The sequence below is a fragment of the Phacochoerus africanus genome, chromosome 14 (assembly GCF_016906955.1).
Source record: "Phacochoerus africanus isolate WHEZ1 chromosome 14, ROS_Pafr_v1, whole genome shotgun sequence".
Taxonomy (NCBI): domain Eukaryota; kingdom Metazoa; phylum Chordata; class Mammalia; order Artiodactyla; family Suidae; genus Phacochoerus; species Phacochoerus africanus.
In genome coordinates this window covers 45,891,443-45,909,198 of record NC_062557.1, presented here as the reverse complement: position 1 = coordinate 45,909,198, position 17,756 = coordinate 45,891,443, and the positions used below count along the sequence as shown (strand labels likewise).

Here is a 17,756-nt window from a genome sequence, read left to right as displayed (position 1 = left end):
AAGACAACCTATGGAATGGGAGAAAATAGTTTCAAATGATGCAACTGACAAGGGCTTAATCTCTAAAATATACAAAAAACTTACAAAACTCCACTGCAAAAAAAAAAAAAAAAAAACCAACAACCCAATTGAAAAATGGGCAAAAAATCTGAATAGACATTTCTCCAAAGAGGATATACAGATGGTCAACAAGCAGGTGAAAAAATGCTCAATATCCCTAGTAATTTGAGAAATGCAAATCAAAACTACAATGAGGTACCACCTCACACCACTCAGAATGGCCATCATTAACAAGTCCACAAATAACAAATGCTGGACAAGGTGTGGGGAAAAAGGAATGCTCTTACACTGTTGGTAGGAATGTGAATTGGTAAAACCACTATGGAAAACAGTATGGAGATACCTCGGAAAACTAAATATAGAACTACCATATCACTGGCAATCCCACTCTAGGGCAAAGTTTTCCACACAAAACTTTGCTTGAAAAAGGTACACGCACCCATGTGTTCATTGCAGCACTATTCACAATAGTCAAGATGTGGAAACAATCTAAATGTCCATCAACAGATGAATGAATTAAGAAGATCTGGTATATATACACAATGGAATACTACTTGGCCATAAAAAAGAACAAAATAATGCCATTTGGAGCAACATGGATGGAACTAAAGACTCTCATACTAAGTGAAGTTTAAGTCAGAAAGAGAAAACAAATACCATATGATACCACTCATATCTGGCATCTAATATTTGGCACAAATGAACCTTTCCGCAGAAAAGAAAATTATGGACATGGAGAACAGACTTCTGGTTGCCAAGAAGGAGGGGGAGGGAGTGGGATGCAAACTATTGCATTTGGAATGGATAAGCAATGAGATTCTGCTGTATAGCACTGGAAACTATATCTAGTTACTTATGATGGAGCATGAAAACATGAGAAAAAAGAATGTATACATGTATATGTGACTGGGTCACCTTGCTGTACAGTAGAAATTGACAGAACACTCTAAACCAACTGTAATGGGGGAAAAAATTGGAGTTCCTGTCGTGGTGCAGTGGTTAACGAATCCGACTAGGAACCATGAGGTTGCGGGTTCAGTCCCTGGCCTCACTCAGTGGGTTAAGGATCTGGCATTGCCGTGAGCTGTGGTGTAGGTTGCAGACGCAGCTCGGATCCTGCGTTGCTGTGGCTCTGGCGTAGACTGGTGGCTACAGCTCCGATTAGACCCCTGGCCTGGGAACCTCCATCTGCCGAGGGAGCGGCCCTAGAAAAGGCAAAAAGACAAATAAATAAATAATAAATATCATTTTTTTTAAAAAAGAAATAGGTAAGACACAAGTCAAAGGCGTGGAGGCAATTCACTTGATTGAGATTGTTCCTGTATGTTTTGTTTTGTTTTTCTTTTTTGCCATACCCACAGCACATGGAGATTTCCAGGCCAGGGATCTATCCATGGCAATGATGGATCTTTAACTGGCTGAGTGATCATCAAACTCCTGTTCCTACATGTTGATATGTAATGGAGTCCAAATACTTCATCTCCCTTCCAAAAAAACTTACAACCCATTTAAAACTTATTCCATTTGTTACATGGAATGCACATGACTTGTAACCTAAATTCATTGCCCTGGCTGCCCCACGTGGAGATGGATGCAAGCACCCCAACAAATCCATTGTATTAGCTCCAGAATCAAATAATGACTTTCATATCAAATAATCTCAAAACAAGGTGAAAAGTTATTCTGTGAGATGAGTCACTCTCTCACCATCCTCTTTTTACACATCTTATTCATTTGGTGCTGCCAATCTCAAAATTTAAGCATTAAGTATGAATTTCCGTTTAACTCACCCACTGCATCCTGACTCCTTAAAAGGGAGGTTATTCTGGAATTAGAATCCTATTCTTTTTGGTAAGTAGGAAAGACTAACCTGCTTTGTTCTATGTGTTGTATAATTGATTTGGAGGTCACTGTCAAAGCAAAGCTGAAAACTATGGAAAGCAGTGGCTTAACTGTGCTGTTCTTAAGTGTCTTAGACAACACTTAGCTACTCGATGGTACTATCCATGCCTGGCTCCTTTTGTAGCTTGTCTCTTTACTCATAAATTAACACCCGGTGCTTAAACTATCATTATACAAGGCAGCATTCAAAAGCATTTTCTACCCTTTTTTCTTTTTTTGTCAAAGAAGGGTGAGAAAGGGTAGCCAGAAGTTTCCTCAGAGCGATGATACTACAACCTGTCATCCTCATAAACAATGTGATAAAAGCAAAATTGTCCTACACTAAGCGGGAAGAAGTTGCACATTTTAAAGTCGTCATGGAGCTCACACATTCTTTAAAAACGCAAAGACAATTATACAGAAGGCTCTAAATTAGGAAGGAGAGCTTAGAAAATGCTTGCTTGAGAAGTATGTAAGAGACCGAAATTTATAAATACAAATACAGAAAAAGAAACGTTAAAGCAGGGGCTATCACTACACTGTGGAAAGCTTTTCTGGTCCACTTGACACATTCTGAATTTTTTCTTCAATATCAGAAACAAGGCAGTATTTAGTAAAATTTATGTTTAGTTCCATAGAAGGATTATTTTAAGACCTGTAAATCTTTTTTCTAACTTTTTGTAGTATTACCTTTGCCCCTCATTGCTTAAGTATCTCTGAATTTCAGTGATAGAAGAGTCAAGTTCAGATAACTACATTAGAGGCAGAAATAAACCTAGCTATTTTCTCTACTCTTCTTAGGTTCTGGAAATTTCTAAAGGAAGGTGAGCTTAAGTTTTAATTTCCTCTACTGGAATGAAATAATACCTTTGTCAATTGGTTTAGTAGGCATTTACAACAATGGAAAAGATAAACATTGTAGGGGAGAATCTTAAATGTCTATCTTTTTGTTTCATATCATTGGAATCCATTCAGTACTGTTTCTACAGGAGGCATTTGAAAACAACTCATCTTTTCAAGAAGTCTTTTTTTTGGGAAGTGATTCACAATATATCTCAGTTGGAATTTCAGGTGGTATTCCTCTTACCAATACATCATCAAATCCATAGCAAATTTCTCTACCGCCAGTGCAAGTGTTTATTTTTTTAAGCTATCGAAATAGATTTTCTTCACTGGCCAAACCCAATCTGGAACCTGTGTAACACTGGTGGAGCACGTAATCAGAAAAAAGTTTTATGTCTGCTGAATTAAGAACTTTACCATTTGGAGAGAATATAAATTATTTCAGCCCTTCGATTCTACAGTTGAAGACTCCAATTATAGTAGATACTTTATATCTAACACTAGACACTGACAGTCCAAACAACAGATATTTAGGGAGGAGGAGCTATCCTATCTCTATGCTAAAATACCTAAATTTCTGTAAACAAATAAGAACGATTGCTAATTTTTTTAAAAAGCTATTTACTTCTTATTCAAACTCTAATATTAAATAAGTGTATCTTAAGAAAATTTGATATATGAAAAATGCAAAACTTGAATAAAATTAGGACTTTTACATAAGAATTTGCAAGTATTTCTCAGGCAGCATTTAAAATATGATTTGATTTGCAAAAAAAAAAATTCAAAATACTCTTTGTATTGAAAATAGCAATAAGGTGCTTCAAATTCTGGATTATATATAGTTAAATGAATTATGTAAATGGGACTTCTTTTTTGGCATCTTTACTTTTATTTATTTAATTATTTTTTGTCACAACTACATCACAGCTCACGGCAACGCCAGATCCTTAACCCACTGAACAAGGCCAGGGATCAAACCAGCAACCTCATGGTTCCTAGTCAGATTTGTTTCCGCTATGCCAAGACAGGAACTCCTTATTTATTTATTTTTTGCCATCTTTACTTTCTTCTACATTATTTAGAGCTAAAAATAAGTAATTTCTTCCACTATTCACCTCTGTCAACAGTGATAATATGAAATTTTCTGGTGTTATTTTTTTACATGAAATATGTTTATTTTTAAACTTTAGTGACAGAATTAAATCTATATTTTTCTTTTTTTTTGCTTTTTAGGGACCCACCTGCGCATATGGAGGTTCCCAGGCTAGGGGTTGATTGGAGCTACAGCTGGGGGCCTACACCACAGCAACGCCAGATCCAAGCCATGTCTGCCACCTATACCACAGTTTACGGCAACACCAGATCCTTAACCCACTGAGCAAGGCCAGGGATCAAACAACCTCGTGGTTCCTAGTCAGGTTCATTTCCACTGCGCCACAATGGGAACTCTAAACCTACGTTTTAATTATACAAAATAAAAAAATCCCCTCTTTAAGATGCATAAAATGCCCCTTTATTCACTTATGCAGCAGTTTAGTCATAAATATCCAAATTATATTGTAAGATATCAGCAAATGACTTTTGTTGTGAACTATCACTGTAAGAACTCTTAACATCATGAATAGATTAATTTTGTCTCATTAAAAAGTAAAAACAAAAATGTCCAAACTCTTAAGATTTAAAGAAAAATCTTAATTTTAACTGTAAATTCTTAAAACATTTATGTCCCCTAAAACATCACTGCATGTGATTCACAAATACTTAGCATCAAAAGTACCTAGAATTAGAGATATTAAATTTCAATAAAGTTAAATAAATTCTTACAATTTTTGTAATTTGTGCAAAGCTTCATTTTATAATGTGTTTTTATATATATTATATGATTTGATCATTAGAACTCTGAGTAACAGATGTTACTTCCCCAGTTTTGCAGCTAAGGAGTCTAAGGCTCAGAGAGGTTAACTGACTTGCCTAGGTTCACAGCTAGAAATTTCCAGAACACATTTTTTTTTTCGGTCTTTTTAGGGCTGCACCTGTGGCATATGGAGGTTCCCAAGCTAGGGGTCAAATCAGAACAGTAGCCTCCAGCCTACACCAAAGCCACAGCAACCTCAGATCTGAACCACGATGGGAACTTCCCAGAACAAATCTTATGGCTATGTTTTCTGATTGTAGGACAAAGATTATTTGGATGCCTATCTTTAAAATCATCATCCATAGAAGCCTAAATACACAGATCCTAAATTCAAAAATGAAAACCATGAAGGGATTGTTTCCAATAAACAGGACATTCTTCTACGTAACCACAATACAACTATTAAAACCAGGAAAGTAATGTTGATACATACTGCCATCTAATCAATGATGTTCTTTTACCAAAATTATCCAGTCGATGGAGTTCCCATTGTGGTGCAGTGGAAATGAATCCAACTAGTATCCATGAGGATGCGGGTTTGATCCCTGGCCTTGCTCAGTGGGTTAAGGATCTGGCGTTGCTGTGAGCTGAGGTTTAGGTTCCAGACGTGGCTCAGATCCCATGTTGCTGTGGCTGTGGCATAGGCCAGCCCTAGCCTGGGAACCTCCATAAGCTGTGGACGCAGTCCTAAAAAGCAAAAAGTAAAAATGAATAAGTAAATTAAAATCATAGTTTTCCTTTTTCTTTTTGTCTTTTTAGGGCCGTATCGCAGCATATGGAGGTTCCCAGGCTAGGGGTTGAATTGGAGCCTACACCACAGCCACAGCAATGTAAGATCCGAGCCATGTCTGTGACTTACACCACAGCTCATGCCAGATCCTTAACCCATTGACTGAGGCCAGGGATCGAACCTGTGTCCTCATGGATTGTAGTCAGATTTATTTCCACTGAGCCACAACAGAACTCCAAAAATGACGGTTTTCATTTAGGTTCATGTCTCTTTTGTCTCCTTCAGTCTGGAAGTTTTCCAGATTTCCCTTGAGTTTCATGAACTTGACATTTTTGAAGATTACAGGCCAGTTATTTTGTAGAATGTATCTCAACTTTGTTTGATAATTGACTCTTCATGATTAGATTCAGGCTAATACATATTTTTGGCAGAAATATCATGGGACTGAGGCTGTGTTGTTCTCACTGCATCCTATCAGGTGGAGCATGATTTTATTTGTCCCCACACTAGTGATGTTAAAATTCCTTGATCAAGGTGGTATCTGCCAGACTTTCCATTACAGGTTTTTCTTTTTGTAATTAATCAGTATTTTGTAGGGAGTTTACTGAGACCATGCGATACCCCTATCCTCAATACCCCTATCCTCGTCTTCCAGCACATTTTTTAGATTCCTATTTTATTCGATTGTAACTTATCATTATTATTTATTCCGATGCTCGAATAGTCCCTTATTTAGCTAGTGAGAATCCTTTCGAGCTGACTCCTGTGTCCTTTGATCTGTTCCCATCATTCTTGGACCAATTTCTTACCTTCTGGAGTAAGATGTTACAGTATTATCTTGTACTTTTCTCTGCCACAGCCATTTCTCCAAAAAGTCCTAGTTCCTTGAACTTAAAAGTGAAGAATGTATTTAGAAACCAGGATCTAGGTGCCAGGTATGCATGTTACTACTGGAGAGTCACTGATGCCAAGTCTTCTCCTTGGACTAAAGTATGTATGTGCGCACACACATATTTTCCTCTATTATTATTATTTCTCTATCTTAAAAACTATGAGTCCATACCAGTAACTCCAGTTCCAACCCAACACTGCAAAGTTCATTCTAGTTTTCTCCATGTTTATAACCTTTTGTAGGACCGTGAGAAACCTGGCTCCCATTATCCCAAATAAATTCACTTTTTTTTTTTTTTAAATGGCTGCACCCACAGCATATGGAAGTTCCCAGGCCAAGGACTGAATCCCTGCCGCAGCTATGACCTATGCTGTGGCAGTGCCAGATCCTTAACCCACTGTGCCACAGGGGGAGCCCCAAATATATTTACTTTTGATCAATATCGCTGAATGTAAGCAATATTCCATTGCTGCTGCCACTGCCCTCTACACAGCCCTTTCCACCCCATCCAGGTTCTGACACCTCATCCTGGGACTGTTTCCTGTACAAATGCCCTTCTTACCCTGCTCAGGCTCACATCCCTTGTTGAGCAGTCGCCATCGCCACCCATTGCGCAGATACCATCCCTCCACCACTTGGATTCAGATATCCTGCATGGGCCTCCTCTCTGCATGGATTACCCCTCACATTCATTTGGGCCCTTCCTACACAATGCTCTTCACTGTGTTTTAATGACACCCAGCTTTGGGCCATGATAGCTTTACTTTGCTCAGCCCCCTTAATGGCTTTTGGAAGAGGACCAGTTTACACTCATTATTGTAATTATAGTCCAAGAAAGCCATTATATTTTCTTTTTTTTTTTTGTCCTTTTTTTTGTCGTCGTTGTTGTTGTTGCCATTTCTTGGGCCGCTCCCGCGGCATATGGAGGCTCCCAGGCTAGGGGTTGAATCGGAGCTGCAGCCACCAGCCTACGCCAGAGCCACAGCAACGCGGGATCCGAGCCGCGTCTGCAACCTACACCACAGCTCACGGCAACGCCGGATCGTTAACCCACTGAGCAAGGGCAGGGACCGAACCCGCAACCTCATGGTTCCTAGTCGGATTCGTTAACCACTGCGCCACGACGGGAACTCCCCATTATATTTTCTTAAGGGGCAGGGTGAGGGAGGGGATTAACAGTATAGTGGGATGCACAGAGCTTGGACAAAGCATCTTCTAAGACAGAAGCTTCAGTATTAAAGAATATTTCTAAACTCTTTCTAAAACCTGCAACCTTTCACAAGAATCTACCACATCTGGTACATAGCCCCCAATTTGCTGAATACATGAAAATGACAGATATCTCATGTCACTTGCCTGGCATAGTTTCCCTCCATTAGAGGTATGGCTCATGTCATACATACATTTTACCAAAACCAAAAAAAAAGCCTTCTCTGAGGAGTTCCCATTGTGGCTCAGCAGGTTAAGAATCAGACGAGTAACCATGAGGATGACGGTTCGATCCCAGGCCTTGCTCAATGAAAGGATCAGGCACTGCTGCAATCTGTGGCTTGGATCTGCCATTTTTGTGGCTGTGGTGCAGGCTGGCAGCTGCAGCTCCGATTTGACCCCAAGCCTGGGAACCTCCATATGCCACAGGTGCAACCCTAAAAAGCAAAAAAAAAAAAAAAAAAAAGCCTTTTTTCGCACCTGTGGAAAGAGCAACCAGATAGGATTAAGTCCTTTCTCATTCACCACCAAGGTAAGTAACCTGAAATAAGTCACTCAGCTCTACTGGCTCCATCCCCTCATGAATAAAACTATTATATATATATATATATACACACACATACATATTTACACACACATACATATTTACACACATACACTAGTATTTACTGTGTGCCAATATCAGCCACAGCATTACATGAATTGTTTCAAGCAATTCACACATCAATTTTATCAAAGAGACCCTTTTATTGTCCCCATTTTGCAAATAAGGAAAAAATAAAGCTCAGAGATCTTAAGCATTTTAAATTGTGGGGTTATGTTAGATGATTTAAAAAAAAATTTTTTTTTTCTTTTTTGGCCGATCCATGGAATATGGAGTTCCTGGAGCAGGGATCAGATCCAAGCCACAGTTGCAACCTAGGCTGCAGCTGTGGCAACACCAGATTCTTAACCCACTGTGCAGGGCTGGGGATTGAACCTGTGTCCTAGCACTCCAGAGATAGCTCCAATCCCATTGTGCCACAGCAGGAACTCTTTGATGATTTCCAAGTTCATTCTAGTTTTAAAATTCTAATTTTAAGAAATACTTAATAGTGGAGTTCCTGTCATGGCACAGCGGAAACGAATCCGACTAGGAACCATGAGGTTGTGGGTTCAATCCCTGACCTTGGTCAGTGGGTTGAGGATCTGGCAATTACCATGAGCTGTGGTGTAGGTCACACATGAGGCTCCAATCCTACATTGCTGTGGCTGTGGGGTAGGCTGTCGGCTACAGCTCCGATTGGACCCCTAGCCTGGGAAACTTCCACATGCTGCAGGTGCAGCCCTAAAAAGACAAAAAAAAAAAAAAAAGAAAAGAAAGAAAAAAAGGCTTAACAGATAATACAATAAATGAAGTTAAAACAATGAAGTAAAAACTCTTCTAAACTTTCACTCATGCCAGCATTATAGTAAGTACTGAGCATACAAGTGAGTTCAGATCGTTGCCCTCAAACAACACAATTATATAATGCTATGATAGGATTAAGCACAGAATTCAAAGGGAACACAGAGGTGTGGCTGAAACAAAGAAAGGTACTTAAAGAGGCTTTCTGGAGGCAATGATACTTCAGTTTTAACAATGAGTTGTGGAATTGTGGTCATGGCGCTCAGTGGTTCAAGAATCATCCGATCAGCATCCATGAGGATGTGGGTTTGATCCCTGGCCTCACTCAGGGATGAGTGGTGTAGGTTGAGGACATGGCTCCGAGCGTTGTTATGGCTGTGGTTTAGGCCAGCAGCTGTAGCTCCGATTCAACGCCTAGCCTGGGAACTTTTATATGCCACGAGTGTGGCCCTAAAAAGACAAGAGACCAAAAAATAAAAACTGAGTTCCTGTGATGGCTCAGCAGTTAACAAACCTGACTAGTATCCATGGCTCAGCAGTAACGAACTTGACTAGTGTCCATGAGGACGAAGGGTCAATCCCTAGCCTTGCTCAGTGGGTTAAGGATCTGGTGTTGCTGTGAGCTGTGGTGTACATCGAAGATGTGGCATAGGTTACAGATGTGGTTCAGATCCAGTGTTGGTGTTGCTGAGGTGTAGACTGGCAGCTATAGCTTATTCAACTCCTACTATTCTGGAAACTTCCATATGCTGCCGAAAAGTGAGGCCCTAAAAAGTAAAAAAAAAAAAAAAAAAAAAAGAAAGAAAAAAGAAATACCATTAGGAGGGTGAAAACGCAAGCCATAGTGGGGAGAAGTTACTTGCAAAGACAGCTCCTATGAAGAATATACAAAGAACAAGTATAGGTTGTGGGAAAAAAAAGGCAGAGTCCTACACACTCACCTCAAAAAAAAAAGAAAGAAAAAAAAATCTTCAAAAAGGAGATATCCAGGAATTCTCTTGTGGCACAGAGGATTAAGGATCCAGCACTGTCACTATAGCGGCTTGATCGTTGCTGTCGTGGAGGTTTGATCCTTGACCCTGGAACTTGAACATGAAGTGAGTGTGTGGGGGGGAAAGACATAATCCAAAGGCTAATAAATACATGATAGCTCTTGGGAAACCCCAAAATAAAACCACAAGATACCATCACACCCACCAGAATGACTCCCAATTAAAAGACAGACGAAATGACAAAAGATAAGGAATTAAAAGTGTAAGCAAGAATGTGAAGCAACTGGAGTTCTCATACACTGATGGAGTTTATTTTGGAAAACTGATTGACACTGCTGCACACACACCATATTGATCAGTGAATCCATTATTAGGAATTACCTGATCAAAACAGATATATACCCAGCCTATTCAGCCCTATTTGAACTGAACTAAAAGTAGTGAAGGTACACTTTCCCAAGGGAAAATCGGTGTTCCCAGAAAAGGGGGACTGATTGCCAAAGAGGCAAAAAAAAAAAAAAAAAATCTGTATATCTGGGGAAGGAGATAAAAGAAACCCTTAATTTGAAGTTTGAGTTATGTCAAACTTGGTTAATAAAATATATAATAGAGCTATCATATGATCCAGCAATTCCATTCCTGGGTATGTATTTGGAAAAAACAAAGATTCTAATTGGAAAAAATATACATGCACCTCAATGTTCATAGCAACAGTATTTACCATAGCCAGAAACAAAATACAAACAACCCAAATGCCCATCAACAGACTGGTGTGAGATGTGGTATATGTGCACAATGGAATAGTATTCAGCTATAAAAAAGAATGAGATATTACATTTGGAGCAACATGGATGGACCAAGAGAATATTATGCTTAGTGAAGTCAGAGAAAGACAAATAACTTTGGTATCACTTATATGTGGAACCTAAAAAATAATACAAATTAATCTATACACAAAACAGAAACAGACTCACAGACTTAAAAACAAGCTCATGGTTATACCAAAAGAGAGAGGATGAGAGGAACAAATTAGGAGTGTGAGATTAATAGGTAAAAACCACTATACATAAAATAGATAAGCAACATTTTACTATACAGCACAGGGAATTACATTCAATATCTCTAGTACCCTACATATAATAGAATATAATTTTAAAAAATTACTGAATCACTATGTTGTATACCTCAAACACAACATACAAATCAACTATACTTAAATATATATGTATTTTTTTTTTGTCTCTTTAGGGCCACACCTGTGGCATATGAAATTTCCAGACTAGGGGGTCAAACTGGAGCTGCAGCTGCTGGCCTGTGCCACAGCCACAGCCACAAGGGACCCAAGCCACGTCTGTGACCTAAATTGCAGCTCAGGGCAATGCCAGATCCTTAACCCACTAAGCAAGGCCAGGGATCAAACCTGCAACCCAGTGGATACCAACAGGGTTCATTACCGCTGAGCCATGGCACACACGCGCGCACACACACAAACACACGGTTTTTCCTATTTAAACCATCTGAGTTGCTTTAAGTCTCTGAACTACGGAGTTCCCATTGTGGCGCAGCGGAAACGAATCTGACCAGGAACCATGAGGTTGTGGGTTTGATCCCTGGCCTTGCTCGGTGGGTTAAGGATCCGACGTTTCTGTGAGCTGTGGCGTTAAGTCGGCAGCAACAGCTCCGATGAGACCCCTAGCCCGGGAACCTCCATATGCCCTGGGTGTGACCCTAAAAAGACACAAACACACACACACACACAGTGTCTGAACTACTAGGAGAGGGAAATTAACATTTTCTTTTTTTTTTGTTTTAGGGCTGCACTTGTGGCATGTGGAAGTTCCCAGGGTAGGCGTCGAATTGGAGCTACTAAGCCACAGAGCGAGGCCAGGGATTGAACCCACATCCTCATGGATACTAGTCAGATTCGTTTCTGCTTCGCTACAATAGGGAACTCCCGGAAATTGACATTTTCTTATCAGATCGATTTCTCTTAGGCTTTATCTTGCACACTATGGTCAAATTAATCTTCCCAATATATGGCTCCAGTTATGAAACCCTAACAAAGGAATCAAATTCTTTACTGAAGTGGATTTTTAGCCTGTCGCTACTGATCTTCCATGATCTGATCCTAATTTTTTCCACATTAAATTATACACACCTCTCTGTGTACACAAAGTCAGTGCTTTTGAAGTGTTTGTCACTGTCACTGATGTGTTTTAAAGTTAGGATATAAGTGATAATGTGTTAGTCAAGAAATACAGGCATTAGCTTTCTTGATACTTTTCCTTTCTGGTTTAAAAAGTCTAATAACATGATTTATGAATGCTAAATTTGATCTCTATATATTTTTCTAAAAGTCAATATTCTTACTATATTTATCCTTCCAAAATAAGACAATGTGATAACTCTTCATGATGAAGTATGAAATATAAATAGCTTTTAATGGAAAGACCTGTTTTCCATTTTTCTATTTTCTCCATGTCATTCATCCTCTCCCCCTAACTCTGAATGGTAAGTTTCCAAGATTTAGTACAGAAATTTTATTTTGATATATAAATGGAATCTCTAGTAAGTTGTACTATATTCTTTAGAGTGTATTTAACAAAATATGATCATAAATAAGCAACTTAGATCTTTAGCTAATTTCATTTAGGCTGAGTATCTCCATCTTTTCAGCCTTAGCTAAAACTGATTTATGCACATAACCAATTTGCTAGGGTCTCAGAATTAAAGTGATTTTTAACTTAAAAAAAGGAATCATGATGAGTAATATTACTTTTAAGATAAAATATAAGCATCAATTAAATGTACAAAAGTATCACTTTTTATTTTCATTTAAGCCTAGTATGAACTAAAAAGCTTATTCAGACAAGATGTGTGATCTATATTTTATGCTTTTAATACAAATTTTAGAACATAAACTATAACAATAGTTCTCTGTTCAAATCCACGTATTTTTATCTGAGACACAATATTTATAAAAACAATTCCTGTAACAAAACCACCATAAGGAGAGTTGTTTAAATTATTTTTAAATGGTTGTAGTGGAGCCAATTTTCCTTATTAAGTACCCATGGAGATTAAGCACTCTTTAGGCTGCTTGAATAAAACCCAAAATGTTGTACTTATAGGTAAATATTATATATCAACTTAGTCAAACATTCAAGATAAAAGGATTGACTTCTGACTTAACCTAAACCAAAAATGAATTTCAAAAATATCTTAAAATACCCTCACAACCACTGTTAACACACTCCTTCATGTATTCACACAGCATGTTCCAGGAGTTCTGTGGTTCCATAGGTCTTTCTATGGGGGCAGTCATTAATCATCTTCTTTCTCAATATATGTCTTTGCATTAACCCGTGCCATCTGCCGGGCTAAGTATCTGTCTCTTGCTGACATTACAGTTTCTTCATTGCTCCGCTTTGCAAACTTGCTCACTGCCTCATGTGGCCTCTCTTGTTCTTTGTCCGTCTCTTGACACTCCTCTGGGATTCTGTGTTTTGCCCCCAGTGATGTTTCAGAACTAGAAGGTTTTTCTGGGTTTCTTTCTTTGTCCTTTTCCAAGTTTCTCATTCTATTGGCTCTTTCCTGGTTAAACCTATCCTTTGCCCTAGAATCTGGGCTGTTTTCCTTTCTGTCTCGATTTCTTTCTGAAGATTGAAAGCTTACTTCTCGTTTTTCTCTATCTCTGGATTTATCACTGTTTTCGTATCTTTCTTTCCTCGCCTCCCTTTCTTTGCTCTTCTCTTCCTTCTCCTCTCCTTTCTCCCCGTGTCGGTCATAACTGTTTCGCTGTCTGTCTCTTTCTTGTTCTCTGGAGGGGTATTTCTCCTTGTCTTTCTCCCTTTTCCACTCCCTGTCATTTCTTTCTCTCTGGTCTCTGCCCCTCAGTCTATCTTCTTGTTCAGGCCTCTTCCAGTGGGAATCTCTGTAACTGGCCTCTCTGTGCCTATGGGAGTCCTTCTTTTCTTTTCGGTGATCACGGTCAGTGAAATAACTGTCCTGCTCCCTGGACTGTCTCTCTTGGTGCGGATCTTCCCTTTTCTCATGTCCTCTTGACTTGGTACTTTTTGCGTAGTGTTTGGTACCATGCTCTCTTTCTTCACTAGATGATCGTGAGTGGGTATGATTCCTGTGATGCTTGGAATCATTTTTTAAGGTCTCTGTACCCTTTTCCCTTCTGCAGTTCCCTTTATTTTCTTCCACTGCATCATCCTCACTGCTCTTAGCATCCAAGTCACTGTCTGCATCAGGGTTTTCCTCAACTTTCACAACAGTTTGGAGGCTGCATTTCTCATGAGGTATTCTGTTCTCTGAACTTACTTCATCAGAATATCCCTTTGATTTCTCTTCTTTTATTCCAGACCTTAAGGAAGATAATGTAACACAAAATGCCACATTATCAGTTATAGTAAACAAATGAAATGTTCACATAATTTTCAACAGTATTTGAGTTAATACAACTACAGATATATACACCTTCTAACTGTCCAAACTTGAAAAGGTGCTGTTGTCTATTTATCTTGTCAATATCTACCAACTAGTACTTTCTAACCATTTAGAGTGTTTTCAATATTGATAAAAATGGAAAAAAAAAAATCAGCTTTTCTCCATGGACCACTAGAACCTTCAGGCGGTGGTCTGTGCAAGGTCTTCATTTTGCCAAGCACAAGACAGAATAATTGGGAAAAGATATATTCTGGATCTAAGTATTAGTGCATAACATAAAGTTCAAGTCATGGTTCTTTGTTGGATTTATATTTTTCTTTTTTTAAAAAAAATTTTAAAAATAGTCCTGGAAAAAGATGAAGATAAGTTTTTTCACAGCAAAATGGTGGCAAAATCTAAGTCTCACTAAATAATTCTTCTCATGATTAAAAAGGCACCAGCATCCTGTTATACCCTTCAGTGTCTATTATAACAAAATGGAAATATGTGAATCCATCCAGATGCTACGATCAGTTACATAAACACTATCTACACCACCTACGTTTTCCCAGCTGATAAGCATGGTTAATTTATATATATTACTCACACATGAACTCCTACTAATCACCTATTTACCACAGAAACAAAGCAATAATGACGGTTCTTTAGGCATTGCTGGCAAAAGTATCTTGGCTAAAGGACCACTAATAGGAATTTATTACTAGATTCTGGGAAATGCAACTACTAAATGATACTATGGAGTTTCAGAACTGGCTTCAATTATTCAAGACGAAACTCTAGTTTTTCATTCAAAAAATCTGAGTCTTCAAATAACTTTCTTAGATTCATAATTCTCATCAATTTTACAGCAAAACCCAGCATCTGGGGCATAATCCCTTCTCTTCATCCTTAATTCCATTCTCTTGCCTCTCATCTTTCCCTACCAGCACAGACTCAGATCCTCTTATCTGCTAATGTCTATTCCAAAAAATGGTTTCTAGTGATACTAGTTTAGAACTTATACCTTAAATATATGATTAAACTTATGGCACAATCATTTAACCATTCCTTTATATTATAGTTTTACTCAAAAATCCTCCAATCTGGAGTTCCTGTCATGCTTCAGCACTAATGAACCCAACTAGCATCTGTGAGGACACAGGTTCGATCCATGGCATCGCTCAGTGGGTTAAGGACCTGGTGTTGCCGTGAGCTATGACACTGCTCAGCTCAGATCCCACAAGACTGTGGCTGTGGTGTAGGTCAGTGGCTACAGCTCCAATTCGACCCCTAGCCTGAGAACTTCCATATGCTGCAGGTGTGGCCCTAAAAAAGACAAAAAAAAAATAATAATCCTCCAATTCTTACCTTCTAGACCAGTTCTAAAAGGAATGTCTATAGGAATGGTAATGTCCACATCTGTGCTGTCTAATATGGTAGCCACTAGCCAAATGTGGCAATGGAGTACCTGAAATGTGACTGAAGGAGTTCCCTGGTGGCCTAGTGGTTAAGGACTCAGTGTTGTCACTGCTGGGAACTTCCGCAGACTACAGGTGTGGCCAAAAAAAAAAAAAGATTGTTGTAACTAAAAATTCAGATTTACCATAATTTCTTTCTTCTTTTTGGCCGCCTGCAGCAGATGGAGTTTCTGGGCCAGGTATCAGATTCAAGCTGCAGCTGCGAACTGCAGCAACATGCGATCATTTAACTCACCATACCAGGCTGGGGACTGAACCCATGTCCTAGCACTGCAGAGATGCAGGCCAATCCTGCCGCACTAGATCCCACTGCATCAAAGTGGGAATTCCAGATCTAATATAATTTCAATTTAAACAGCCATGTGTTAACTAGTGGCTTCATAAAGGATAGTGCATTTTTGGTCCTTGATCATATGAATCTTATGTTTCATGGAGGCTAGGTCCTATTTATGGGAAAAAAAAAACCCCACTTCTCTTTGTATGTACTATCTAAACATGCATGTTGAATTGCTGTAAAATAAGAATAAACTTGGAGTTCCCGTTGTGGCTCAGTGGTTAACGAACCCGACTAGTAACCATGAGGTTGTAGATTCGATCCCTGGCCTCAATCAGTGGGTTAAGGATCTGGCATTGCATGGTGTAGGTCTCAGATGTGGCTCAGATCCTGCATTGCTATGGCTATGGCTGGCAGCTACAACTCCGATTTGACCCCTAGCCTGGGAACTTCCATAAGCTGTGGATGTGGCCTTAAAAAGACAAAAGACAAAAAACAACAACAACAAAAAAAAACCCACTTGAACTAAAGGTTTTTAAATTAAGAAACTGTCAACCTCTAGTCATTCAATTAGGTCAGGCTTGGCTAACAACATAATATGCAACAATACAGTCTTCCAGAGAGTTAAAATGATCCCACAACCACAAATCATGAACAGTATCTTTCTTCTAAATAGTTCATATGTCATATCTCACCTGGCTTCACGAAAGCTGCATGTAGGTACTTCCTCTTCACCAACTGCTTGATTTAATAAGTGCCTATAAAATCCACTGAGATCTCTCTGCTTCGTTACATCCAAACGGGCTAACAGAAGGAAAGCAAAAGTGAGAAGAATATACTCAACAAGGTAAAATACAGTTCCATTTCACAGGCACAGAGTGTATAACACAGTTTATAAACTGATCTCTAGATCAGGAGCTGGTAAACTATACAACCTGCAGGCCAAACCTGGCCTGCTGCTTGTCTTTATAAATAAATTTTTACTGGATTATGGCCCTGTTCCTTTGCTTACATATACCTAAGGCTGCTTTTGCATTACAAAGGCAGAGTTGAATAGCTGCAACAAGAGACTATACAGTACATAAAGCCTAAACTATTTACTATCTGGTCCTAACTAATGCTGCAGAAGAACAAACAGTAAATGCTTAGATCAGGTCTTATACATTTGGCTTTCTTCTACTAAGCTGATAGCACTTGCCAATTAAGCTATTTATAAAATAAGTACATATTTTACTTAGATCTTGAGAAATGATTATGAGTAGAAAGCACCAAAGTCAAGTACTAAGATATTCTTTGGCCTCTGCACATCTTTATTCTTTCTTGAATTAATGTTATTCTTTTAATAACATTAATGTAATTAATGTAAATGCCCAGTTAATGCTCTTTGGGTGATGTTACTCTCATTTTCTCGTTCCAGGAAATATAACTAGGATTTAAATCTCAGCTTATATTTTGACAAATATTGTGATGTTATGGCTTGTAATCGATGCTTTTACATTTGAAATAATTTTTTTTTTGGTCTCTTTAGGGCCGCACCTGTGGCTTATGGAGGTTCCCAGCCTAGAGTCGAATCAGAGCTGTAACCGCTGGCCTACACCACAGCCACAGCAATGCAGGATCTGAGCTGCGTGTGCGACCTACATCACACACAGCTCATGGAA

At 38.8% G+C, this 17,756-nt stretch overlaps 1 protein-coding gene across 3 annotated transcripts in view; it reads right to left on the bottom strand.

The window, feature by feature from the left end:
• Nucleotides 1-12,710: 12,710 nt before the first annotated feature.
• Nucleotides 12,711-17,756, bottom strand: part of NSRP1 (nuclear speckle splicing regulatory protein 1) — a 57,568-nt gene continuing 52,522 nt past the window's right edge. For all 3 annotated transcript variants that reach the window (XM_047757686.1, XM_047757688.1, XM_047757687.1), the window contains 2 exons: nucleotides 16,791-16,899; nucleotides 12,711-14,281 (listed from right to left, as the gene is read on the bottom strand). In XM_047757686.1, coding sequence (XP_047613642.1) covers nucleotides 13,234-14,281; nucleotides 16,791-16,899 — 1,157 coding nt within the window. In that variant the 3' untranslated portion in view covers nucleotides 12,711-13,233. The remainder of the gene's footprint in view (nucleotides 14,282-16,790; nucleotides 16,900-17,756) is intronic.